The sequence below is a fragment of the Xiphophorus maculatus genome, chromosome 22 (genome assembly GCF_002775205.1).
Source record: "Xiphophorus maculatus strain JP 163 A chromosome 22, X_maculatus-5.0-male, whole genome shotgun sequence".
Lineage (NCBI taxonomy): Eukaryota > Metazoa > Chordata > Actinopteri > Cyprinodontiformes > Poeciliidae > Xiphophorus > Xiphophorus maculatus.
In genome coordinates this window covers 4,135,524-4,162,500 of record NC_036464.1, presented here as the reverse complement: position 1 = coordinate 4,162,500, position 26,977 = coordinate 4,135,524, and the positions used below count along the sequence as shown (strand labels likewise).

The following is a 26,977-nucleotide window of genomic DNA, read 5'->3' as shown; positions in this document are numbered from 1 at the left end:
GTTATTCCTCGGGGGCTTTTTTTCTTGTCTGCCGAGGTGCTGTTTGTGCTCTACCCTCTTCAGAGTTCTGAGTACTTATCCATGAATATTTTATTGCACGCACACACACATGCACACACACACCCAGCCCCTCTATGTACTCTTGTGCATTAGCTCATTGACAAACCACGTTGGCACACAGCAGATCAAGAAACGGAGAGTGTAAAATGCATTAATGGCTTTGACACACATCGACACGGAGAGCCTGCTGTTAATCTACACAGACACGACCGAAAGGACTCTGATAAAAATGTTCTATGTGCCGTCTTTCTGAGAGGAGTGGTGCCTGTCTCGTCTTCTCTGCCCCCCTGTTGGCTTCTGCTGTGCATTTTCCAGTGAAACCTTTTCTGTTATAAAAAGCAAAAGGTTTCATCTTTGGATGGGTGAGTCATCTAGGCTCCAGAGGGGGGAACACTTTTAGATCCTGCCACTTTTTCACTTTGCAATTCCTAAAGCTAAGAAAATCTGCCCTTGTGTTATCGGCGCTCCCTCGCAGCTTGGCCCCGGCCTCACTGTTCTTGTCTATCTAATAGCTAGTGACAGATGAAGTTAGTTATAAATTGTAAGTATTTTATTGGGTCTTCCTTGACATTTCAGTGCAACTATATTGTTATATCATCAGGAACTGGCGCAGACCTGCTGACCTGCAGTTGAGCTGCCTGAAGTTGTCTGGTCATCAATCATGTGGCGCGCTTTAAAGAAACAGACGTTTTGCTTTAAAAAATAATGATTTGATGATCTAGAGATCACAACTGCTGAAGAAGGAGGTTATAAATTGGGTTTGAATAACCAACAATCTGCCAAAACGCAAGCTTACATGTGCAAAATATTAAGCAATGAAGGATGGTGTGTGTGCTATAGATACTTGACAGTGTTAAATACCAAAGTTATGCAAAAAGCCATAAATTAGAAGGAGCAAAAGAGGTGAACTCGGAAGCCTGTTGGTTTTTCCCGTTGTCTGACTCACAGTAAGACATCCTGAATAAAACCTCAGTGCTGTCGTGTATTTTCTCCGTGGGGAGTGATTGAGCTTCCCTGTCTGTCACACAGGAGCCGTGGTGCCAGCTGTGTGTCCTGGTTTAGGAGCTGATCTCTTGATTCTGTTTGTGTGCAACCAGGCAGTTTCAAAGTGAGCCTACATGTACAGAGCTGTCTGCTAACTAATAGGTATTCTTATCACTCAAACTACCTCTTTTTATGTATTTTTCACTGTTGTTTTAATGCTGGTTATTGTGTAGCACCTGCTGCTCAGAACTTCAACTGATATTCATGTTGTGCTCTTCCCTTTTTTATGTAGAAGGTAGAACTGGCAGTGGTTTCATTAAAGCTAAAACCTGCTGTCAGACCCTTGAAGTTACGTATCCAAGTCTCTGCTACTATTTTCACCATTTCACAGAGTGAAAAGATCACTTTTTCCTTGTTGCTCATAATAATTGTTTTATTACATTCATTTCTGCCAGGGGTGATAGTAAAACAGCATGTCTGTCATCTGGAACTTTGTTTTTAAAACTTTCTTTCCATATTTGTGTCTTAAACTAGTTGACATTATAATCTCTGCTGGATTGGTGCGTTAGATCACTGCAGTGGACTGCTTCTGCAGGAGCTATTTCTGTTTCCGTTCTCCTGTAATAATAATCTCCAGTCAAACATGTATGCTGCATGGCAGCCAGGATGGTTTGCAGGGGGAGAACTCTGGTCAGACCTCCCAGAAATATCCCAACAGTGGAGGAGGCTGAAGAAGCAGAGCTTAGCTGAGCTGATATGAAATCTGGGGAAGGAGGGATATGAATTTCATAAAATGTACCTTGGATTCTGTTATTGTGAAGCAACAATAATGTTTGGTTATTTTTCTTTGTCTCTAAGAAGAAGTTCATTGTTGTTATTGAGTCATTTTTTTCCCTTCACTTTTGATAGTGTAGGTCAACAGATCCACTTTTGCAGTAATTGACCAAGAAATGAGATGCATTTTCAGGAAAATTATTCAAACTTTATTAATTAATGAGAGAACTATTTAGTTTTAATCAGCTAAACCTAACATTTTAAATGTACTCTAAATGTATTCATCTAAAACATAACATCCTGAAGAAATGGATTTTTAAGAGCCTTTTACATCTTTATGGAAAGTAATTTCTTGCACCTGGGTAAGAGATGTATTTTTACATGTTTCCAGCCGGAGCAAAAAACTCAGGAGGATGTAGAGTTTATGGTTGATGAACAACATAATGTTAAAAAAGAATCTGGTTGTATCATTGTGTCAGACAAACGTTGGTCTTAGACTGAAAGAAACTGTGTTCATTCAGTGTATTTCAAATCTGATTTTCTCCTTGTCTACATAAATTACCTTTTTAGTTTTTCCTCATCAATCATTTTTAGACACTTTTAAGTAATCAAATTCCAGTGTTTGTTTGAGATTTTGTTCAAATGATTAGATCCAAAAAAACCAAAAACAAAACACAATTATATACTTTTTATTTACATGTACAATAGCATGGAAAGGTTTGCTATTTTTTTCACCAATTTCAGGAAGTGAAACTCATTCAACATGGCTTCATCACACATAGAGAAAAGTTTCAAGTCTTTATTTCTTGTAATTCTGAGGATTATGGCTTACAGTAAATGAAAATCACAAATTCAGCCTGTCAGAAAATTAGAACATTGTGAAAAAGTAAAATATCAAAAATCAGTGAGTGACATCCTCCACAACAGGAGAATAAAGCCTGGAATTAAACACACTTTTCAGAATACTGAAATGTATGTCTATAATATCATATGTGTATTGATATTTTGCGATTTTGTTTCACTTTTCTTAGACTCTGAATGTTGGGTTTTTATTATCTGCAAGTCATAATAATCAAAATTGCAAGAATAGTTTTAGCTATTTCACTTTTTTAAAATAAAGTTGCATAACGAGTTTCACTTTCTTTTCTAGATGTACATGTATGTTAGATAATCATTTGTCTTCATATTTTTAATGACATTTCAAATTTGTCTTACAACTGAATGCAGCATCTGGCAGTCTATACGAACTACATCTTGTGTATTTCAGAGTAAACTCTTTGCAAGTGTTTTAAACATTTTATTGTAGGATATTTTTACAGTTTTGATATTAACAATCAATCCTTTCATCATTTTTTACACAATTAGTATATTTATTTATTCCTTTTTTTCTTTCACTTTTAAGAGCCTTCACCTTTAAAGGTTTGAGAGAAATTCTGACTCCTTGGAAAATGACAAAAAGTACTCTTTTTTTCAGCTTTTTGAACTTTCCCTCATTTTTTTCAGTTTGGGCTCTGTAAAATGTTCTCTTTCTCTTGACCTCAACTCTAAATCACACTTCTCTGATTTAAAAAAAAAAAGAGAGAAAAGACTCTTCTAACAACCAAGGCTATGGAACGTAGACAAAAAAAACCCCACTGACTGTACAAAGACTATTCTCTGATCTGCACACACCAACGTTGTGCAGACAATTTAGCATATAACTGAAAATAAATTGGATCCTAAGGGTTTTTATTAGCAGCCATTCAGAAATTATTTTCTTCTCTCTGAAGGATGTCAAATATAGCAGTTTGGACAAGTTCTTGTATTTTTATTGCTGTTGTTACAAAGAAGTAAGGTGTCATTGTAGTTTTGATTTTTTGTTTTGTCTTTTGATAAATGTTATACAATTAATCTACTCATAGATTCCTTTTCTTCTTTTACTTTGAAGAACTTTTAAAGGTTTGTGTGAAATAATGAGTTCTTTGACAGAGACGTTACTCTTTTCATCTTTTTTTAACTTTTCCTCATTTTATCTGGTTAAACTTCTTAAAGTAGTCTTTTTCTTATCTTCAACTCAAAGTTGGACTTCTCTGATTTAGAAACAATACCTTTCCAATAACCAATCAGAAATTAATTTATTCAGATTACTTTTCTCAATGAGAGATGTCAAAGACAACAGTATAATGGACAGATAATTGTATTTTAGCAAAAATAAGGCCATTGCTGAAAAGGTTTCATACAGTTAATAATTAAATGATGGATATTTCATTAAGGTCAGTGTTAGGTCTGGATCTTTTAAAAAAAAACTAAATTTCAGTTTTAATTAGTTTGTGTTTTGCATTGGCTCGTTTTCAGATGACCGGATCAACCAAAGTTTTCAAAACAAATATTTTTTGGTTATGTTGTTCCAGATATTTTCAGTATTTTTACAGAACAGGTTAATATTATAAATAATGCTCTCTAGAATAGTTTGATTGTATTGCAAAATTATTTTAGCAGCAGTAGGAATAAATGGTGTTTATCTAATTCAAATAAAAGCAGTTGGATAAATATATATGTTTAGTTTTATATCTTGGTGCATTTTTATGGAAGTATCTCGTATTGTAAAAATCTTATTCTTAATCCGCTGTTCTTAGTTTTTTCGGTCTATTACTCTCCTTATGTTTCACACATTAAGCTGTTGTCACTGGATTGTGTGAAATTGATAGAATGAGTGAAAAAATCAGCAAGCACAATTTTGAAATACCTTCAGAAAGCTGAAAAACTGTTGAACTAAGACCATTTTAAAAGATTGCAGATTTTTTGGCATATTGGAAGCAATTTATAATGAAATGATTTAATCAGCCCACAGTATTTGGCTGTGGCTGGAACACAGTAAGCAGTGACATGTGCCATTTGTTGCAATCCATAGAGACAATCCTGAGTCTGTGCACTCCTCCCTTGTTGAAAGCGGCTTATCTACAGAGAGCACAATTAATAATATAAATAGACAGTTGAAGGGCTCCTCCAGAAGTTTGTCATGGGCTGTTTACACAATGTTCAATTCAGTTTTTTTTTTTTTTTTGTCTGGGATTTCCTGGACATTACACAGGACCTGAAATATGCATGCAGGGGTCTGCAAGCAGACGCGGATATACAGAGCAGCACAGGACACACTTGAGTTTGTACAAACATGATCAGTCTGTCCTTTACTGGAAAGTCTTTCCGTTGAGAGAAGTGACGCAACCAAGGGAGCAGATAGGAGAAGAGATACAGAATACAGAGGACTGTTTTGGTGTCTTGACTTTTTGCCAGAATACCGCTACTGTTTTTATGTGGTAGACCAACACGAAGTAGCACAAGAAAATACAAAAAAAAACATGGAAATAAATAATTCATGCTTTTTTTTTTTTTTTTACATTTGTATTCATCCACTCGTACTCTGTTATACCTATATAAGCATCATAAAGACCAAGAAACAGCAGGCATGTCGTAGTTAAGGCTGTGTTGAGGTTTAAAGCACAGATTAGGTTACATAACAATATCCTAAACTTTAAACATCTCACAGAACTTTATCTGACAACAAAGCATGTGGCAACCAATGTAAACCATTCAATACTTGGACACTCACCGAAACGGAAATGCTGGTCACGGAGAGTGTGAATCAGAAAGTAGCCAAAAGGCCAGTGGTAACCCAGGAAACGTGCTGTAAACATGCCCCCAGATCAAAGCACATTCATCTGAAAACTTTGACAAGACTTGAAAATGTATGTTCAATAAAACTTTACATCCAGTTTGATTGACCTTGAGTTATACAGCAACGGACAATATGCAAACAGTTTAAACCTCTATGTGCAAAGCTGGTAGCAACATACCGCGAAAATCCTTCAAAACCCACAGCCGTAATTCATTCGACAATGGCAGATGAATAAAAATACATGCCACACTTTTCAGATAGTTTTTTTTTTTTTTAAATAAACATGACCTTTTCACTTCACAGTCACAGTTTTGCTCTACTTTGTGTTGGTCTAACACACTATATCACAATGAAATACATGAAACGCTGCAGCATTACAAAACGTAAAATGGTTAAGATTGAATATTTTCAAACAGAGCTAAAACAAGCTGTGTTATTTTGATAGATTTTGGTGTCAAAGTATTTCTTTCACTGAAAATTACCTGTTTAAACATTTTCTCACCCCATTCGGCCACTTCATGCATGTTGAGGACTGCTGCTGCAGTTTTCTTTTGTTTCAGTACAAACTCAGAGAAATGCAGTTATATAAGCTACAAGAGACTAATTTGTGTGGTATCCTGGGAGAAACTTGACTTACAGTGCCTTAAGTACTGTTAGCTAAGAATAAAGCTTATAGCTAACCTTTCCACTAGTATTTTGATCATTATTTTAGTGATGATTTTCAAGTTGTTGAGGTTGGAATGCCTTGTTGCCATTATCATAATTGTTTGCTCTTACAGTCAGAAGAAACATCTTTGCGAAATTAAAAAAAATCTGACACAGGTATGAATAATTTTGCGCCTGACCCAAAAGTATGACACCATGAATATGACTGTCTGTTTACATTTTGAATACAGATTAGGAGCCGAGAATTTAAACTTTTGGTTACATTGGTCTAATATTACATTGAAAATACAGCTGTGATTATTTAAACTTTTTTTTCTCATGATCTTGGTGAAACACATGAACTCAACACAAAAAGAAAAATCAAGTTATCTGAAATTTCAAGAAACATGATCCCCAGATTTGAAAAACAATCACTTGCTGCTGTGATGAGCTGGAAATATTCAAATGCAAAGAGGCCGACTTTACAGGATTTGAGGGGATCTGCTGCAATTATCCTGCAGTCCGATGCATTAGTGCACAATACTGGCGAGCAATTTCAACAGAGTAATTAATGCAAGAGACCTCAAGTATGTGTTAGGGGTCTTTCTTTGTCAGATCTCACTTTCCTGCTTTAGGTATGTGCTTGGTCACTTAAAATTATCAAGAATAAACCATAATTTAATGCATTTTTTAAATCACAAAACTAATTGAATATCTATACACTGCATTCATTGCTAGTGATGTCTTTAGATTATAAGATGACACATACAGGTGCATCTGAATGAATTGTAATATTATTAAATAATTTTTGATTTCAGAAATTCAATGCAACAAGTGTAGTTTGTTTTAGATTTAGTGCAAACAGTAATATACTTGCTGCTGTGATGAACTGGGAAAATTAAAACACTTTTCTTTTTACTTTAGTATATTCAAGAGTAGAAGTAAAACATAGGCAAAAAATTACTTAATTCGTAAAAAGGCTACTTAGGTACTGAGTACTAGCAGTACAGTTTAATCTGATTGAATTAGTGAAAATTATGTAATTATATGGACAAAATATAAAATGATGAGTAAATGTAAACCACATCATTACAACTTAACAAATTCAGGCAGAAGAAACGCATACTTTCAAATCTGTTTTCTACAAGATGAAATATTTAAACCAATATTTCCAGTAAATAATGTTCATGTTAGAACAGTGCAAAGTACTTCCAGTGACCATATCTATTTATTTACTGTTTGTTCAGTAGATGAACATTCAATGAACCACCAGAAGTTGACAAGGGCAATTTTAGTTGAAACACTCTTGTTAAAGTGAAGTAACTTGAGGTGAGTAAAGTAGCCAGAGATTGCACTCACATACTAATAGGAGTAAAACTTATTCATAGAAGTTCATTTATATAAAGTTACTCAAGAATGCTGATTGTTTTTACCTACCTCTGCTTATAGATAATGAAAACTCAAAATTCAAATTGTTTCTCTTGTCTGGAGGATATTCACAAAGTCCTTGTTTCACTGACATTTAGCACTTGGAAAGGAAAGCATATCTTGCCATCCTGCAGTAGGAGAACTTGCCAAAAGAAAGCAATGCAACTCTTTGGTCAGCAATGTTTCCTCCAAACTTTTGTTCAATTTAAGTTCAGAACTCTTCTTGCAGCAGATCCACTGCTTTGTCTTTTGGCAGAAGGATGCAGAAGGATATATTGACTACTAAGGCATTAAACTCTATGCGAACCCGGTGAAGGCAGGTCAACTGTCCACCCCCACTGGACCAACAGGGGCCACGGCAATCATAAACTACTGCCATCCTTGAACTGAAACCAAGTCAGAGAGAGCACTAGAGAGGAGCATTGGAGGTATAAAAAATAATCTCTCAACCTAAACAACAAGACTATTACTGTAATATTTTGCAAATCAGCTTGAATTTTCTGGGATATTGGCTGGGAAATAATAAGTAGATGGTTTGTGCTTTTACAGGCGATCTATTCTGAAACCTTGATGATAAATGGCTCTTATCAGATGTCTATACACTGCATATAATGGTGATATGGAGTTGAAAGATTAACCATATTTCTAATGTGTTATGTCTGTCTGACTGCTAAATTTATCTGGCTTTTTGATTAATCTTACAATGAAGGTGCATCTTAAAATGTGTTAAGATGTTCTTGGAAGCTTGTATCCAAATTTCAGATTCAACTTTGTGTCCATCCTGATTTCAAGACATAACTTGTTGTTATGACAACTAGCAATAGTCATTGAAGATCCTTAAATACAGTGCACAGTCATTTAACATACACATTTGATTGTCTGGTTATATTAGGAAAAATATGCTCACACACACACGCAGTTTCTTCCATCTGTGTGACCACACTGACAAACATTTAGCCGGCTGATTTTGCTGCATTGAGAATCTTCACCTCAACATTTTCAGTGGACACACTTCCACTCCGCCCCCCTGGCAGTTTGGCCAGCAGTTTGCCCACTCAGCACAACTCATTGTGGGACCTCACTGCTTAATCCTAGAGTTAAAATTGAGTATACGTTTCCTTGCAGCTCTAACGAGTGCTCTGTCGTCACAGTGGAGGCTAGCGACACGTCCCAATTACCCCCCTCTTGCTAAACCTGGCCAATTATTCCCAGAGCCAGGCTTGTTAAAGGAGGACGGTGCAGGAGGGTGATGGAAGAATCTGACCTTGTGAGAACCTGTGAGTGGGGGTGGTCGTTTGTTGACAGGAGATGCACAACATCACACATGCAGAGGGGCGCTCAAGGCAAGCTGATCACATGGGGCAGGCTGCTATCCACAGCGCCAGAGAGAGAGAGAGGGAGAGAGAGGAAACGGGCCTTCAGTGGATGATTCAAGAGCTGGCTGCAACAATCAATATTTCAGCAGATATAAAAACCGGAATCATCATCCTGTGTGCATTTAAAATGATTTGAAACTTGGGTGCAGAATGAGCGCTATATTTATCATTACTGGCTCCCCTACTGGCCCGAGAGGAGCTTATTCTAGATCTGTCAATACCTTCGCATCTTTCTGGTACTAATACCAAAATGAAAGTCAAAGTAATGAATCTGTTGAAAGTTCTTCATGAATGGTGTTGAAATTATTTCAGTAGAGACAAAGACTTTGGCTTTAGATCCAGCTTTGAAAGAATCTTAGAAGTTGTGGCACATATTGCTTACATGAGACACTTATTTATTGCTTTTAGCCACACTTTGTTTTTCTCAATGTTAATTTTCTGAGTTTGGAATGTTTTTATGTTTAAATTGAAAAAAATTTAAACCAACAAGGGCATCTTTATTGGATTTATATCTACAGTAGAGTATGTAGCTTGAGTAAAAAGAAAAGAAAGTCACATTGTTGTGACAGCATTATATAAGACGGATTAGAGCTTTCAGTACATTAAACTGCTCCCAGTACTAATTACAGAAATACACAACTTGGTCAGAAACAACCAATCAGAGTTAGGAGGAAGGTCTTAACGCTCTCAGTCATGCTTGTCCTCTGCTATCCTACAGCACCTTCTCAATGGCAGAGCCTGCCAGGAATGCTCAGGTTAGTTAGAAAGGCCACTGTTGATTTCAGATAAACAGTTTTCCTGTGACAGTAACTTGTTTCTTTGCCATTAGCACATTGAGCAGTGAATACACAAGCTTGATTGACAGGTTTATGCAAATATGTAAAAAAACAGCTTTTCTTTTGTAAAAGTTACATACTGTAGCTTTAAGGGATAAGAGTGCAATATTGGAAATCATATTGAACATGTGAGGGCTTAGCATGGTCTGATTTAAACCTGGGACCTACTTCTTGCAAGGCAACGGTGCTACAGATGCTGTAACGTTACGTCCAGTTCCCCATCTAAAGCTCCTTATTAAGGCCATTGTTCATAAACATTCAATTAAGGAATAATCAGTAAGTTATTGACTGTGTTATCATAGGAAACAAAAACTTCCTGTTTTGTGTATTGTCATTTTAAAGCAGGGGCTTTCTTTATTTTCAACTTGAAGTCTTGCAGTTGTTGCATTCCTTTGTTGTTTCTGCCTGTCTACCTCTAAAGGCCCCATGAGTTGCTCAGTTCAACATTGACAGACTGAGAGCTATAGGCTCTCCTGGTGATATCTCAAAGGAGAATTGGACTTTTGTCTGTGAAATGTCTTGCCTGAGCTGCAGGTTGCAAATAGTAACAAAACACCTGATTATATCCACTGAGAGTTTATTTCCTTCGGTGGCAAAATTTGCTATCCTGATTCTTTAGATGTATGAGATTTTGGTTTGGATTTGATGTGTCAGCTCAGTTGTATTTTGAAGGTGTGATATACTTGGGAAATTTAGCAGAGCATTGTTGAGGTACCAGAAGGGAAGGCATTGTATGTTCTGAGTATGTGTTTGTTTTCCTGCCTGGTTTTTTGCTCTGTTGTGTTCAGGTTTGAGAAAAAAATTGAGCTGCAAGACCCAGTGGGCTGAATAATAAGACAAGGGTGGGTGTGTGTGTGTGTGCGTGTTGGGGTGTTTTGGGCTGTCAGTGAGGACTATTTTTCTATTTTTGTCAGACTAATGCATTACTCAGAGAAACATACAGTTTATCATTTTACATTCAGCACAGCAATAATTCATTCAAAACAAAAGAAAAAAAGGAAATGCAGAGACAGCTGCCACTGAAATAATCAAAATGAAAGCACAGACTCTCCTGAATATGAATTCATCACCCAAATATTCCTGTTGTGCCTTTCATTGATTTGTTCAGTGTAGTGACGCTGTCCAATGGATGACTGAATTGTGCTGAAATGGCGTTTCTGGGAGAACTGCCATTACACTGATATTTTGACATGGAGAAGCAGAGGATCTTGGATCATTACCCGTCTCAAACAGAAACAGCAATAAACAAGTCTTGAACGTGGCTTGGATGAGTAATTTACATCTGCAGCCTCATCAGACTAAAATCCTTATCACTCACCAGCATATCCAAATAAGATAAACAATTCATCAGCCATTTGACTAGGCAATTTTCAACAACTCTATTTTTGTCATAGTTAAAAATGGCATGAGTTGATTACTGACATCAACGTATACTAAGGATGTAAAACTTTGCAGTTTTAATACTTTGATACCATACTCCTCTTTTCTTTGTGCAAAAATGACTACACCTCAGCTGACATGTCTGCAAAACTCCTGAAGTTTGCTGACCTTGGTCTGATCCAGAACAGTTATGAGTCTGATGAGTCTGTGTTCAGTCAGGAGGTGGATTCACTGATCCACTGGTGCGATCAGAAACACCTGGGGATTACGACCCAGATGACCTCCCCTCCTCTTCTGCTAACATCAATGCAGACCCCACACATTGTGGACATAGCCATCACATTTACCATTATACAAAATTACAAATATTGCAAAATTCCTAAATGTGTTCAAAATGTGGCCAATTTTGCACACAAACTTGGCAGGTAAAGCTATTCTGATTCTGATCTTAAATATTTCTATCATACCATTATGATGGTTTAAGGTTCTTTCAATGAAATACCAAAGAAAGTGCCAGAGAGGCTGGAGGGCTCTTAAGCTGAATGATATATGGTGTAGAGTTGCTCCAAACTCAATGAGAAATATTTATTGAAGTGTTTTGGTCATCTGCAGACTCATTAAAAAGTGCTTTAACTTCACACCAATAGGAGGCTGTGACACAGATACAAAGTTAGCCTGTTGCAGCATTCTGCTGGTGCAAATCATGGGTATTTGTTTTTTTTTCCACCCCAAATGGTGCCTGAATAATTGAACCATTGTTGATACCATTAAATAGTATCAACAAATCTTAAAAGTCCCAAAAATTGACTCATGCTTGTGAAAATAACTTCCACCTAATTCACCAGATGAAGACATTCTGAAAGTAACTGGCTGTTCTTCACAAGTTATTTTTCACTTTAGGAAAAAAAAAATAGTGGTGTTTTAGTATTACGGGATGTCTTGCTGTGAAATCTTGTTACATCCCTATTATAAATGTACCTCAGCTTTCTCGGTCTGTCAGCTCACCTTGACTTCTTCTTTTTCTCTCCACTTTAAACAGAAACCTGAGTAACAACAAGATCTCGCTGCTGAGAAACGGCTCCTTCTATGGCTTGGCCGCCCTGGAAAAGCTGTAAGTACTTAAATCAAGCACTCTTAACTGCTTTGTCCTCCCCAGAGTCCTAGTAGCTGTCATCACGGCAGCAGTATTGTGCTTTTAAGCGGTAAAAAGGCAAACAGGGAACATGGTGGGAATTAGGAGATCTTTGTCAGTTTCTACCCTGCAGGAGACTCTCCAGTGTTTTTTAAACTCCTTCCTCTTGTGCTTGACTTGCACTGCAGCAGTAAAAAGTCTTAAAAGGGGATAAAATGGCACATTATATGAAAGACTAATGCGATACAAGATCAGTGAGGTTTGACTGCGCGACTGACGAGCCATGTCCATGTCGATGAGTCTTGTACCGCATGCAGAGTCCCAGAGGGTTGCATTCATGAAGCCTGATTATAAGCTCTGTGTCGGTTGCCCCAGCTTTGCCCCCTGAAGTCATCTATTGATTGCTCTCACCTCCGTCCAGCGCAGTGATCGCTGATTTTCCACCTGATGGTGACACTGACATTGGCTACTGATTAGGAAATCAGAAGAGAGGCCAACACCACACAGAGCAGACAGCTTGATACCCCACTCTCCTTCAGTCAGTCATCCACATGGAAGCACACGCCTACACACACTCACACACACACCCACAGGCTACAACGGTGACTGGTGTGAAAATTATGATAGTCAGTTTGGTCCCTGTCTCCCTGACTAGTTGACAGCTCAATCCACACTGGAATATTGTCAGTGGAATGATTGTGTCCACTTTTGTGACGTTGGTGGACCTATCACATGATGTCACCCGTCTCTCTGGGTCTTATTAGTCACATTGAAAATATCTACTTTCATCCCTCCAGCTCCACTGCAGTAATGAATGGCTGGATTTTAAAGGCGCTCGGCCAAATGTTTGCTGTGGCCGCCCTTTCAGAGCAGCGCTTTGTGTGGCCTATGCCTCCCCTTGGCCCGCTCCATGGACGTGTTCTGTTCGTCCACCTTTCCCTCAGGCAGCCTTTGGCAGTAAGGCGCCAGCAGCCGATGCAAAGCCAGGTAGCCACAGTGAGTTGAAAGTGGCAGCCAGATGTTCCTTCGTCTGCCCCAGCTGACCAACTTTCTGCTTGGACGGTTGGCTAGATGACTGGACAGGATGGTTGAGCTGAATTGGCAGCTGATTGACAAGTCTAATAGGGCATGTGTTTGCACCAGCACTGTAGCAGCTAGCCCCAGTACAGCTAAACAAACACACCTTTTAAAGCAGCAGTGGAAATGTAGCTTTTCTACAACATCTTTTGTATTTACCACTTGCATTAGTCAGACCGTTTTCTTATTTATTTATTTTTTCATCAGTCCTTCATTGTGAGGAATTATTTTCCTATCCAAACCTGATAGATGTAAAAGAAATTTAACTGTGCAGATCAGTCAACATAGATTTTTAACCAACTGTTACAGCCCTTGTTTGCTTTTTATGGGGTTGTGCCAGTCAAAACTGCAATTGGTGAGTGAGGATGTAGCATATGGTGATATACAGTGCTGAGCAAATGTCTTAGGTCATTATTATTCAAATGTATAGTTTGTGTCCAGTAAGTGAGATTTATTTTGTCAAACGTTGAAAACTCATTTAAAGCAGATTCTGAAAGTTTTCTCATCTGGAAACTGGAAATGGACTTCTTATCGATCTGTCCGTCTGTACCAGTCTGAGCACACACACTAAATAAAACACCTTATAAATTTATTTTTATTTTAAATATTCTTATTTCTGTGGTCTTTTTTTATTTGCTCGTCCATTTTATAGCATTAGCAGGTGCTCATGATGAGGAATTTCATTTTAACAAGGGTCTGAACACTTTTCAAAGCCAATGAAAATAAAGAAAAGTTTTATGTCCGAAGAAAACTCAGAAAGACTTTCTGCATATTTACTGATCAGGACCACTTTAACACTAGTCTGACAACTTAAATAACAAATAAAGCAAATCACTTTTGTACATTAGTGTCGCTAACATCAAGTTTAATAGTAACATTTAGCTGTCAGGTTGACATTAGCTACTCAACATGCTAGACACACAAAATTTGGAAAAATTTAAGTTGTAGATGTTTAATCCACAACCTTAAAAACATAGAAAGCATCACACAATGGTACAAGCATTAGCTAATCTTATATGTTCACCATTTTTATAATTTTTTTTTATTGGGACCATATTTAAAAAATAATCAGTACTCTCTCTTCCCTTTATGTTGGTTGCTGGATTTCTTTTTGCCTTTCAGCTTTCTGAGCACAAACGTCATAGGTTCTTATGATAATGTTTTATTATTCTCATCATAATTTTCCTCATCACCATCTGAGGTCACCATAAAATTTGAGTTCTCTGAGGAAAACGGCTTCCAAAGAGATTTATCTGGGTACAGCAGATAGTGTCTTCTTAAATGCAGGGCCCCTGTCTGTTGGATGATGGCCTGTATCCCCCCATATGGACACCGGCCCATTACCGTCAGCCAAAATGAGTCCCACAGGGGTAAAGCAAAAACAAAGCTCATCACTGTTCTCTGTTCGGTACACAGAGTCTCGCTTTATCAAAGGTTCCCACCGCAGAAGGCCTCACTGTTAAGGGCCTGTGTGGCATCGATGAGACTGGCATAGTTTTCAGTTCTCATGCTAATTCTGTCACATTTTGAAGCTTCTAAAAGACAATATTTTTTTAAATGGCAAATTTGGACTGAAAACACAATTTTAAAAATAAATGACTTAATCAGAAGGTCAGATTGTTGAAACAATGTCAAATATCCCATTAGCAGAAAACAAGATGTTTATTTTTCCATTGGCCCTGAACCTTAGCAAAACTTGTACAGATTCATTGTTTCACATGACATTAATTCATCCTTAACTGAAAGGAAATGCTGTTTTTTCCCCTGTCTGCCTGACCAAACATTATTTATCTAGCCAGAGGTATTTGAAGTCCAGCTGGATGGACAGAAGTTGCTTCAACTCAGGACAAAAGCAATATCAGAATTCTAGGTGGCATCTGCAATAGCTCATTCGGAGAAGTGGATATCAGATGTGCAAGGAGGCATCTTTCCAAAGTTTTGCAACTCTCATTTTTATAAAGAAAGTGACGTTTACTCAGTCTTCCTCATGAATGAGTGCCTGGGCGGTGATTGATGGAGGAGTGGTACATCACTGAAGGATGTATCCTTCCAATGGTGTTGCAGAAAAATGTATGTACAAATGCAAGACTATATGTTGAATATTTGGGAAAGTAATTATTAATTTGGCAACTATAAGCCAAAGTGAATGTTTCTTAGAAAGTGACAGGTCAGAGATTAATGGATGTTTTTGTTTGTTTAGTCAATCATATCTAATTTGCCTTTGTGTAGTAATTTACTATCAATAAGAATTGTAGAAAGTAGAAATGGAAAGAATATCCAATATTTTTGACAAAAAGCGAGCTGGTTTCAGATTAGCACAATATGATAATCAATATGATAAAAATATAAAATTACCAATGTATTATGCTGGTTAAGTAAATGAGTATTAATGGTATATCCATGGCTACAAAGTGGCAATTAGTGACAAATTGAATTGGTTAAATCATGAATTTGGACATTTTCCTTGGAAAAAAAATTATTTAGGAAGTCTTTGATCATCTTTTATTAAAGACCCTTAACATAAGGTACATTTTTTGCTACTTAAAGTTAGATTTGCATACAGTACTGTCTCTAAAAAAAAATTATTTTTTCTCTATTGATTGAATGTTTCTTTCCCCCTTTGTTTAACAAAAGACAAATATGATAAAGCCTTACATAAACCAAAGTTCTGTTTAGAAGTATAAATCATTTTATTTTCCTATCTAAATCTCTGACCAAGTTTGGAGAAACATTCAGGCATTTCTTGTTTCTCTCTTCTCTCCTTCTGCTGGATGTCGTTGATCACAGATTTTTGGCTGCTATTTAAAACAGTAGCAGATGAAGCTGGTAAACCTCAGTCATAATTTCTTCCCACCTTGTCCTTTGTTTCTTTTTTTCTGTTCAAACAAAAAAGCAAGAAAAAGGAGGATGGATTTAATCAAAGTCAAATAATTGTTTTCATTCTCCTTGACATTTTGGTTAGTTTTGGTACAATATCTCATAAATAGGACAGTGAAACTGCTGCTACAAAGAAATCTTCCTGATCATTTCAGACATTTACTGAGCTGTTTTTCTTTTCTTTTCACCACATCCTCTAAAATGGACTCAGACGGTTTCATGTGACTGTTTTTAAATGTTTTGACAGTACGCTTAAATGAGAGTGACTGCTTATTTTTCCTACTATTTTTGGAGCAATTGAAATGAAGAAAATCAGAGCAAGTATTTTATTGGCCGAGGAGGAATAAGCTGCTCTCCGGCAGTGTTTGAAAAGTGTTTACTCATTGCTGAGAAATGGATTCAGACTGCAGAGATCTTTAACAACAAAAACGTCTTTGAGATAATTTCTTTCACAAACAGCCTGGGTAAACTCCAGAAATCCACTCTTATATTATAGAAGATTTATTTTGATTAGTATGCATAACTTAACGTGTCAAATCACTTTGTGCTTTGTCTCTTGCCGTGTAGGTTAAAAAAATAATTAGCACTGGAGTCATGTAGTCTTTCTTTATGTAATGTGTATAATAGGAAAACAAACATGGGAGACTCCATTGCCATTTGATGGTCTGGCAGTGGTAGTTACAAAGCTGTCAGTGCACACACATTCACTCACTTTAATTGGACTGACCTGTCTGGCTGTTTGCCTTCCTTCTCTTCTCGGTTAGCTTTTAGCACATATTTACCATTCATTATATAGTTATCCATCTCTGTTAGGGTTTAGGTGGATGGAAATAAGGGATAGGCCTTCATCTGCAAATTGACCCATGAATGTCCAACATTATTGCATGGATTTAGATTAAGTTATATTGTGTGGGTTCATCTTTGCCTTCAGTGTGTTTGACGTCTTTTTTTGCCTGCCAAAGCTCCGCAGTTATTTTATATATTTCATAATCATTAGGACATTGGTCATATCAATAAAATCTTTAGCAAAACACATGCCTCTAAGTGAAACATAAACCTCATTGGTAGATGTTTTTTTCACATTAATTAAAGGAAAAGAAAGTTTTATAAATTATTTAAAAAATATCTAAATGTCCCACTGGTTGTTATTAATATTTTATATGGCTTACTGCCCAGAGTGGTGTCCCAACAATGGGGCAGCATGATAACAATTATTAGACTGACTTTTTTGCAGAAAGAGGAAAGTTTTTTTCCTCTTGTTTTGCACAGTAAAAACGGTAATATGGCTCTATGCTGTATCTGTCTGCTGGTGCTCAAGCTAAAATTTCATTCAAACATTCTTATTTAAACTTTAAGATCTATTTCACAGATTTGTAAGGACTCTGGACATTATGTTGAATCTTCTCTGGTTAAAACTTAGACAGGTCAAACCTGAGCTAAACATTAAAACAGAGAGGAGGACAACTGGGACCGACTTATTCTACCTGAACTGCAGATTTTCTAAAATACAGTTTTTGATTTGTGAAAGTTGTACTTTATTTGTGAAAAACAGATGTGTTGTCCTTTGATTACAAGAAAAGTTTTTTGCAACTTTTGCAAACCTAATATGTTTAAGAGTTTCCAAGAGGTAAGTTTTAAAAACATAGTTTAAGTCTGATTCTTTAACATTTTCCTGCCTCAAGGTTTGCAGATATTTTTACTGCTATGTTGTACAAAGTAAAAAAATTACACTTCAACTAAATTACTTTGTGCAAAAAAAGTTTTGTTCATTTTAAATGAAAAACATCTACATCTTGCAATGATCCCTTGTTTGATATTCTAGCTAAATAATAATTTATCACTAACATTTTGATTGGAGTTGTATCCTTTATCTTCTAAGACTTAACTTTTAATTTTGCTGCTTTACACCAATGTACCAGTGGGAAGTTTGACATAAGACACATTAGTGGATATACAGTATGTTGTTGTCTCATTTCGCTGAGTGGACATATAAATTTAATACATAACGCAGCATCACTTTCCATTTGGACTAGTGCCCAAGTAAGAGCACCAAGCTGCTCTTTTATTTATGCATGTGTTTCACACTGACCCCAAGTGCATCTGATGGTATTTAAAAAATTATATCAGTGTTGAGAATTAATTGCTAATATTGAAAAGAAAGTTTACTAAGCACATCCTGCTGCTTTTTGTGTGAGTCTTGTGAATGAGTCTGTTTGCTTTAAGTGAGCCTGTGTGCTGTTCTAATTATTTGGAATAAATGGCTCTAACCCTTTTATTTATTTGGGCATTCACTTCAAACTATAATTTAGCTGCCTTAAAGCGGTAGATAACTTAAATAAGAATGTTTTTTGTGTATTTGTTAAAACTGTCACTATGTCCTGGCAGTATAATATGAGATAATAAAAATAAATTTAGCTTCATACCTGCAGAAACACACAGATCCCAGTCAAAAACACCAAAGAGAGCCAGCAGGAAGTTTGTAGCACTGTCAATCAAGCCTATGTACGTGCTGCAGTGGTAATCGTCTTAACTTTTCCACAGAAGCTAACATCTAACGTCTTTTTTTTCTCCACTCTTGGTGGGTACAGCCAATCGGCACCAAGGAAAAGCAATTTTACTCCTGGATTGGCTGCTTTACAAATAGTTGTCAGAGGCATGTCAAAGTGCTGCAGGTATTTCAGCTCAGTTATGTTCCACAGAAATATTTCCGGACAGGTGAATCCGTGAAAACTAGGGATGTAACAATACCTAAAACTCATAAGATGAGACAGGAAACAGAGTTCACATGAACGAGGTAGGACAAGATTTTATTTCAAGAAAATGTCAAAGATCACATTTATGCTCCTAAATGGTCTTTATTTTTGCATTTTTAAAGATTTTTACAAGTAAATCAACACACCGATATTTTTCTTTTGGCAGAAAAGCCAACATTTACCAGGCTTTTTGAGCTACAGTGCAACATTTGCCAGTTTCCAGTTACACGGCATACACTGTGATTGTGATGTAGCTCACTGTACCCATAGACATCCAGGAAGTCGGTTGTTATGGCAATGATTTTTGTCCCTGCAAATAGTCGGGGGTCCACTGTAATCGGATCCACTTTAAGCATTTGGCAATGGCAGAAATGGGCAGAGAGGAATTCTTCATCAGTGCAGATAGAGCATCTAGATGAGGTTAAGTAATGTTACTATTGAGTCATTGCTCTGACCCTTGAGTGACATTTAATTTCCATAGCAATGATGCATATGCAACTAATGATAAAATATTTTTAGATGCTGGATTTTTATTCAGTTCTGCTCATGTAACTCATGTATCTTTATCGTTCATCTCTGAGGCAGAAGGCAAATGCACAACAGTCTGACAGTGGTATTACGAAGTATAAACAAACGGAGCACTTGCTAAAATCTTTGGCTTTATTCTTACATTCATTGTCAAACAATCAGAGAAGGAGAATCATGCTTGTCTTCTCAGATGCACTGGTGATGAGTCACAAGTGGGCAGATATAAGTGAAAGAGTTCAGATACACCCTAAAGGGAGAAAAGGGGAAAAGAAGTTAAAAAAGAAAAGGAGAAAAAAATTAAAATAAAACCTCAAAACATGGGATAAAGACATCTAAACCACATATAAGCCTCTAATATTGTTAAAACAGTTCAACCATAACATATTAAATATACCTAAGCTCTCCAAGCATGAATTATTTTTATAACTATTGTAATATTTCCGTACCAGCCTTTAGATAAAACTGCAAACCTCAGATCTAAATTTTGCCCTTTCAGTGACAGATAATGAATATGCTGCTGTCCTCAGAGTCACTTTTTTACTCAGAAAACTTTGTGCAGGCTTAGATATGCGGTGCAGTTGAACAGAACTGGGAAGCACTTCAGTAGCTTTTTAAACATTAAGTACAAATTGTGCAGTTTATACAGTGAGCCGCTACCGCTCCTCAAACAAGCGCCGCATGGGAGTCGAAAATGGTCATTGTTTAAACATTCATCTCATTTGAGCGACTCCAGCTGTTTCCACAGATATGAAGGTCTGGCCTCCACGCTGCGGTTATATTCTGTTTATATGTGTGAAGGAGTGTTATAAATACTCAAATACTCACCACATTTTTGTTTACTTCAGCTTAAAAAGAAAAATAGTGTTTTATAATACGTTTCCTTAGTTGCATCTTTGAAAGATTTAATCCTGCTGTTGTCAGCTGGTGCAGAATAGTAAACGTTTTTTCATTTTTATAATACAAACTTTCTCTACTAACATTTTTCTTTGCTGCAAAATTGAGAATTATTCGTTTTAGCTTTGGTTTATTGCTGAACTTAATGTCAGAGTTTGTGCTTTTGAGTGCATCTGCTTAATGTGTCATCATTTGCTTTTGTGCCATCCTGCTAACAGCTGTTCTCTGTTTTGTGTGTTGATGTTAATTAGTTTTCTGCCTGCTGGGTTAGACCTTAGAGATTGATACTTTGCTCCGCTGGGATTGCATCATGGACGTGTTTCTAGCAGATGGATCCACTTACAGTCGAAAACTCATTATTGCAGTATCATCCTCTTACCTTTTAAAAATTAGGAAAAAATTAAACCTTTTAATATGATATTCATTTAGTGGGGGAAAAAAAACTCCCATCAGTTAATTATCAGAAGCAATGTTTCTGGTCTTACTGAAGTTGGCGCTTTGTACAACCCTCTTCTGCCGTTAGGTCATCACTTCTCCTGAAACATTTCACAAGGTTAGAATTAGAGCTGCAAAATATATTGCAAATTCCTTGTTTTCACACTCTTACGGTATGTAATGTAAATGTATGTTTTACTAAGAAGTGCTTGAAATGCAATTATCATCTATGTTGGCACCTTGCATTTAATCTTCCTATCAATCAAATCAATCAAATTTTATTTGTATAGCACATTTCAGCAGCAAGGCATTTCAAAGTGCGTTACATCATATCAAACACAGAAACACAATGCAACATAGAATCCATCAAAACACGACGTTAAATCAGGTTCCATCAATAAATTTGTAATTGATTACGTTTCAAATACAATCCTAAACAGGTGGGTTTTTAGTCGAGTTTGCATCCATAAAAGGTTTACCTGTTACACTCCTACTGTGTTATATGGAACAAAATACCTGTTGCTATTTTTATTCCCATTCACGCTCACAATCACACAGTTTAAAACGATGTAGACGGCATTTTAATGGGCTTCTGGCACAAGGCCCCGTACACTTCTTTCATGGAATTGCCTGTAATATGTGGTAATCCTTTCTTAATGCAGAAAACAATGTTTTAGGAGGACTTTAAGTTGTCCTGGTAAAGTTAACAAAACTGCAACTAATTTATTTCCTTGCTAAAAAAAAAGAAAAAAAAAAGCTGATGTCAGTGCATGCAACTTTTTGAATAAAAAATTATGTTGAGATCGAAATAGTGATTTTTTTTTTTCCTCTGGAAAGACAACTTACTATCAAATTTCTTTATCACAAGATGTATCACCAGAACTTTCACCAAAAACATTCCCTGTTGCATATTGCACATGATAGTAGGTCTTAGAAGGCTGTAGTCATAATATGCAGAGAAAGGGAAGTTTGATTACTCCTCTTTGCACAGTCCTCCTGGATTATCCAGAGTCCTGTGCTGTTACTCATACTTTTTTCTCTTCAGGTCACCATGTGTAAATGAAACCGCAAAGACCACTGGAAATGATGTAGTGTGCATGCCAGTCCTGTAGGGGGCAGTGAAGCTTTAACGTTATGATCCAGAGTCATTTTCACAATTCTTTGCTTGTAGAGATGAACATATGATCTGGTGCATGTAATCTTCACATCTTTGTTGACTGTGTGGCAGCTTTTGCTTTAGCACAACTAATAATCAGAAGATGTGGAGCAGTAGCACAGACAAAAACACGGTGGGCCGCCATTGTTGCTGTGCGCTGGTGAAAACTGGGCCCACGTGTGCGAATGCAAGATTATGTGACGCCATCAGTTCCTAATGTTTTTTATTTACTTTAACTTAAAGTAAACATTGCATTTTGGAACCCCTTGTCAAACCTTTGCGTCTTTGTCCGGCAAAACGTTTACCATAGAAACGAGGGACCAAGACGTTAACTCTTCAGCCGTTGTTAGTAAATAGGGTTGAAAGCACAAAGTTCTAGTTCTTACCCTTACCTGCACTATGAATTACTATTAGGAAGTTGTGGGTTTGATTCCACTTCTCTAGCACCACATATTGATGTGTTTGTGGGCAAAATATATTCTCACACGTTTGCTGGCATATTTGGTATATACAGCATAATTCAGGGGTACTGAACCACACACCACAGGTCCCACCATTCCAGTTTCTGTTTAAAAGATGTACAACTCATGCCAAAGCTTTGAATACAAAGGTTTTCTCATTGGCATTTTTTAAATGCTGTTTTTATGCTAAGTATAGGATCTGATCTCGGCATATTCAAAATGCTTTAACTTGAACAAAGTGTTGTTTTTGGTCATACTGTTGTATAAGCTGATGTAAAATAAAGAACTCATAGCAACTGTAAGTTATATTCCTGCTTTTCTTGCACATATGATAATTACATAACATTCATCAAGTTATTGATTTTTCTCTTTATTTGCATTCTTGTCAGCTGCAGTGCTGCTAATTCTAAGACACAGGCTCTGAGAAATGGAGTTATTAGAGGTTAACAACATTTCTGAATACAAAGGTAGTTTCTCACTGCTGCCGTTTCCTCTGTAGCTTTTTCTGAAACATTTGAAAAATGGTGCTTTAACATAATTGCTTTGTTACATTGTAATTTAACACGCCTTTAATTTCAGTGTTGAAATTAGACATCAGTCAATGTAGATATACCGCCATGATTTAGACCTAAACATTTTGTTTAGGTTTAGTTAATGAAACACTGCCTGGTGTAAAAGTGAGTGTAGCAAATGATACTAAAAACACCAGATGCCAGGAAATGAAAAAAATGTAGGCTGCCTTATAAGATCCACAATAAAATATATATTTTTTTTAGTTATGAAATTGATGCAACAAAATCAATATACAGGAAAAATAATTCTTCATTTGAGAGCTAAATCTTGAGAAAACAGTGATGACTATGAATTATTTGCATATTGGTACTGAGCTTGCAAACGGAAACAACACATTTAATCTAACGTGTAGCTTGGCATTTGAGCTGCACAGACTGTGCACTGTTTTCCTTATTTCACCAGAGATGAAATACAGTTTGCTGTGATAAAAGTAAAATGTCAGTTGTCCAGCATAAATTATAATTTTCGACCACAAATAAACATTCTTAAGCAGCAGTACCACTTTTGAGCTTCTTTCATAAGGGAGAGAAGTCGTACTGCTGACACAATGCTTCCGAGGAACCTGAGGAACAGAGTGTAAGTTGGATTTGTAGAATATTGGATTTCTGGGAAATGTTGAGAAACATTTCAGTATAAGAGTTTTCTTTTATTATATAAACCTGCCTTTTAATCTAGAAGACACTGAGCCTTTTAGACATTACTTAGATATATTTCTTCAACAAATAATGTTCACTGGCTTTCTGTCACAAACAGGAATTAATTATTTATATGCAGCACCTTTTTGATGCTGACTGATCAAACTTGCACAGTTCTGTTTTGTGGACAGTTTTTTTTTTTATTTGTGCTTTTTAAGAGCCCCAAATCAATTTTCTATTTTGGACAATATAAGGACCATTAACCATTTGAGTCAACTTTACTTTTTGTACCTGAGCAATTGAGAGAAATTTAACACCAAACAATAAGTACACCAGAAAATGACAAAAGAAAGCATCTTTCTGTTACCTGGAAACTTTCCCAGATGCTGGAACTCTTTGTTGCACCTTTGAAAAGCATGGACTGTGACTCCACAGACTTTTCTCTTCAGTTATTGTTACTCTAACAATTCAACACAGCTTCCACCACTCCAAATGCTTTCACAAAACAAGCAGAACTGTTCTGTTTTCTTTCTCTCAACACTAAAAGAAGAATGGTGTCTGGATTGGGTTTGATGCATATATTTACATGATCTAATCCTGTCTCTAGTAATATATTCTATTTATTGCATGAGATATCTCTTTGCAGATGGAGTTTCTAAAGAACAATTACTTTTCTTTATTCAGCACCAAACACTAAGGAGTTTACTGACAGAGGATGTTACGGATCATTTCTGATCATTAATCATGGAAAAGGATGTAAAATCCACTTTCAGAAAGTTTCCTCTGATTGTTCAAGGCTTTGGCACCCATACTGTTGTATTATAGTGTGAACTCTACCCGTCCTGGTCCAGGTAATGACATGCAATCATAGTTCATATTTATTTGAAAAGCTTTGCTGGCACAGATCAGTCGGATGCTAATGGTGTTACCCTCGGCGCCAAAGTTTATTTTATGTGGGTTTTTTTATGTGGTTTCATGAAATCTTCAAAACAAAAATGGTGTCAGTTCCTCAGTGCAAAGATGTTTTTGTTCTACAACTAAGTCAGAAAAGAGAATATGTAAGAATCTTATCTAAACATTTAAAACTGTTGTTTTCTTATGATAAGGAATCCATCTTATCTTAATAATGCTCCTACAGTCATGCATTGTCTTTGTGCAGACTCACGTAGCAGTGACCTCTGCCCCATGTTAAGGCAATAAATCGATGAGTGGCAAGAATTTTGAGTATTCAGCACATTCAGGGATGGCAAAGCGCTGAGCTGCATGATGGTTCAGAATAAAAGACGGTGCTCCAGGCCTAACCACTTGGCCCACTTGCTTTTTTTGTAGCATATTATGTACGATCAAAGAGAGAGGTAGGTGCGAACAAAGTGGGAGATAGCCTCTGACTGACCTGACCAGACCTGGTGCTCAGTTTCTCAGGAGGACAACTTTCCTGTCCTTTCCAAAGTATGCAGTTAGAATAGGAGCTCCAGGAGACTGCCTATTAAAATTCCTCGGTGATTCTGCTAAAAAGTCAATCAGCAAAAAGAACTACTCTTCTCAGCTTCAAGGTCAAACCATAAGTGAAGTTTTTTTAGATATAGAACTTTTGAAAATTGTAAAATAAATGTATGAGGTGTGTGTCATTCATTCGTCTTCCCTCACATTTAAGCAGTAGCCGAATGGTTACTTGGGAGTCCTGACATTTCAAGTCCAAAGTACCTTTTGTCTTGGAGTAGACAACAAATTACACATCATTAGCCATAAAGTTAAATGTTATACTTCTAAAGGAGGCCTTTCATTTTTATTAATATACATGCTTTACATTTTCTACACTAGCATTACTTCCTGGAAAGTAACAGCTTTCCAGGAACTCCAGCTAGCAGTCGACAGATGCTTAATTGCTCAACAATGTATGTCTTGGTCACTGCTTGTTGATATTTATATGACAAGAATGTTTTTTGTTGACTCATGCATCAGAGGAAGAGTTCAGTCATTCAGTTGTAGTCAGAAGTTTGTATTACACATCTGCAATGATATTTAGAAATAAGAGTTGGGTGCGTAATTAAATTTCCTTTGGGAAGCTGTGTCTCGACCACAAACTTTCTGTATTCATAAACAAGTTTCTGACACAATTACTAATAAATATTTGACAATTTTTTAATCCACAGCTTATTATAGTTGAGGTTCAAAACCAATATCAGAGTTCTGATGGAATAACCGACTGTGTGTGTGTTTTAACAATATATCTGATTATTTGAAAAAAAAAGTTTAGTATTCCATCTACTTTGTAGAGTTAATCACTGGAAAACAGCCAAAGCCCATAACATGATGCTGCAATATTCTTAAGTTTGAACCCCCAATCTTGTCTAAAAGCAAACTTTTTGTCCTTATGTCCAAATTATTACATTTCTGTTTTGTCTGACTATGTTTTCTTCAGAAGGTAAACCAGTTTGACAAAAATTCAGTCAAGCTTGATGGTATCAGTTTTGGATCTGGGGTTTATTTCTCTTCATCTGCACTCTGTCTGCTGCAATGACCATGATTCTAAATATGCATTAAATCTGGCAAACATGAAGTATGTGGACAATTTTAATCTCACCTGTAGTACAAATGTGTAGTTTAGAGACTGATTTCATTTAACTCTTCAAATTTTGGCAAAGAGTAGCTAGAGTTATGATAGAAGTCAATAGTAGATTAATGCACATGACTAGTTGATGTTAATATCCAACCAAGTCAATAACTTTTATTTTCACATTAAGTATCTATTACTTTGTTAGTTGGAAAAATTAACCCAGAAAAGAAGAGTCTGAACTGTTGCTCAGTTTTTGAAAGCACAACCAGTCTTCTGCTCCTCATCACACAGAGTATACAGGGCAAAGTTAAAGGAAACCAGGGACACAATTTCAGGAAGTTTTCCTTGGCCTCCAAATAAAAACCAGAGAGGAGATTTTTCTGAGATCCATTTTTAGTATTGTGAGAGCTCTGGGGTAGGCGGGGTGGGTGGACAAGGAGTGCTGGTCTGGAACTGCCACATGTGTGTTTTTGCCTCTGTGCTGGATGTGGTTTGGGTCTCCAGCTAGCAGGAAATGGTCTGTGTGGTCTAGCTAACAGGTGCAAGTTAACTTACTGAAGCATGACACCAGCATTTCCAGCAAATTATGTCTGTTAAAATAGCAAAATTCTCTGCTTTAATTAGAGTTCTTGAACGTTTCAAAGCTCCCTTTATTCCCAAATAATAGCTAAACATACTGAATGGGCTTGACCGGGTTTGTATAGTCTGCAAACAGAAGGTCACTAGATTTCATCTGACAGCTCTTTTCTCACCTGTGATCA

General features: G+C 36.6%; 1 protein-coding gene across 1 annotated transcript in view; it reads left to right on the top strand.

The window, feature by feature from the left end:
- Window positions 1-26,977, top strand: part of adgra1 (adhesion G protein-coupled receptor A1) — a 189,426-nt gene that overhangs the window by 12,288 nt on the left and 150,161 nt on the right. Inside the window, exon 2 of the mRNA XM_014469438.2 lies at window positions 12,178-12,249. Coding sequence (XP_014324924.1) covers window positions 12,178-12,249 — 72 coding nt within the window. The remainder of the gene's footprint in view (window positions 1-12,177; window positions 12,250-26,977) is intronic.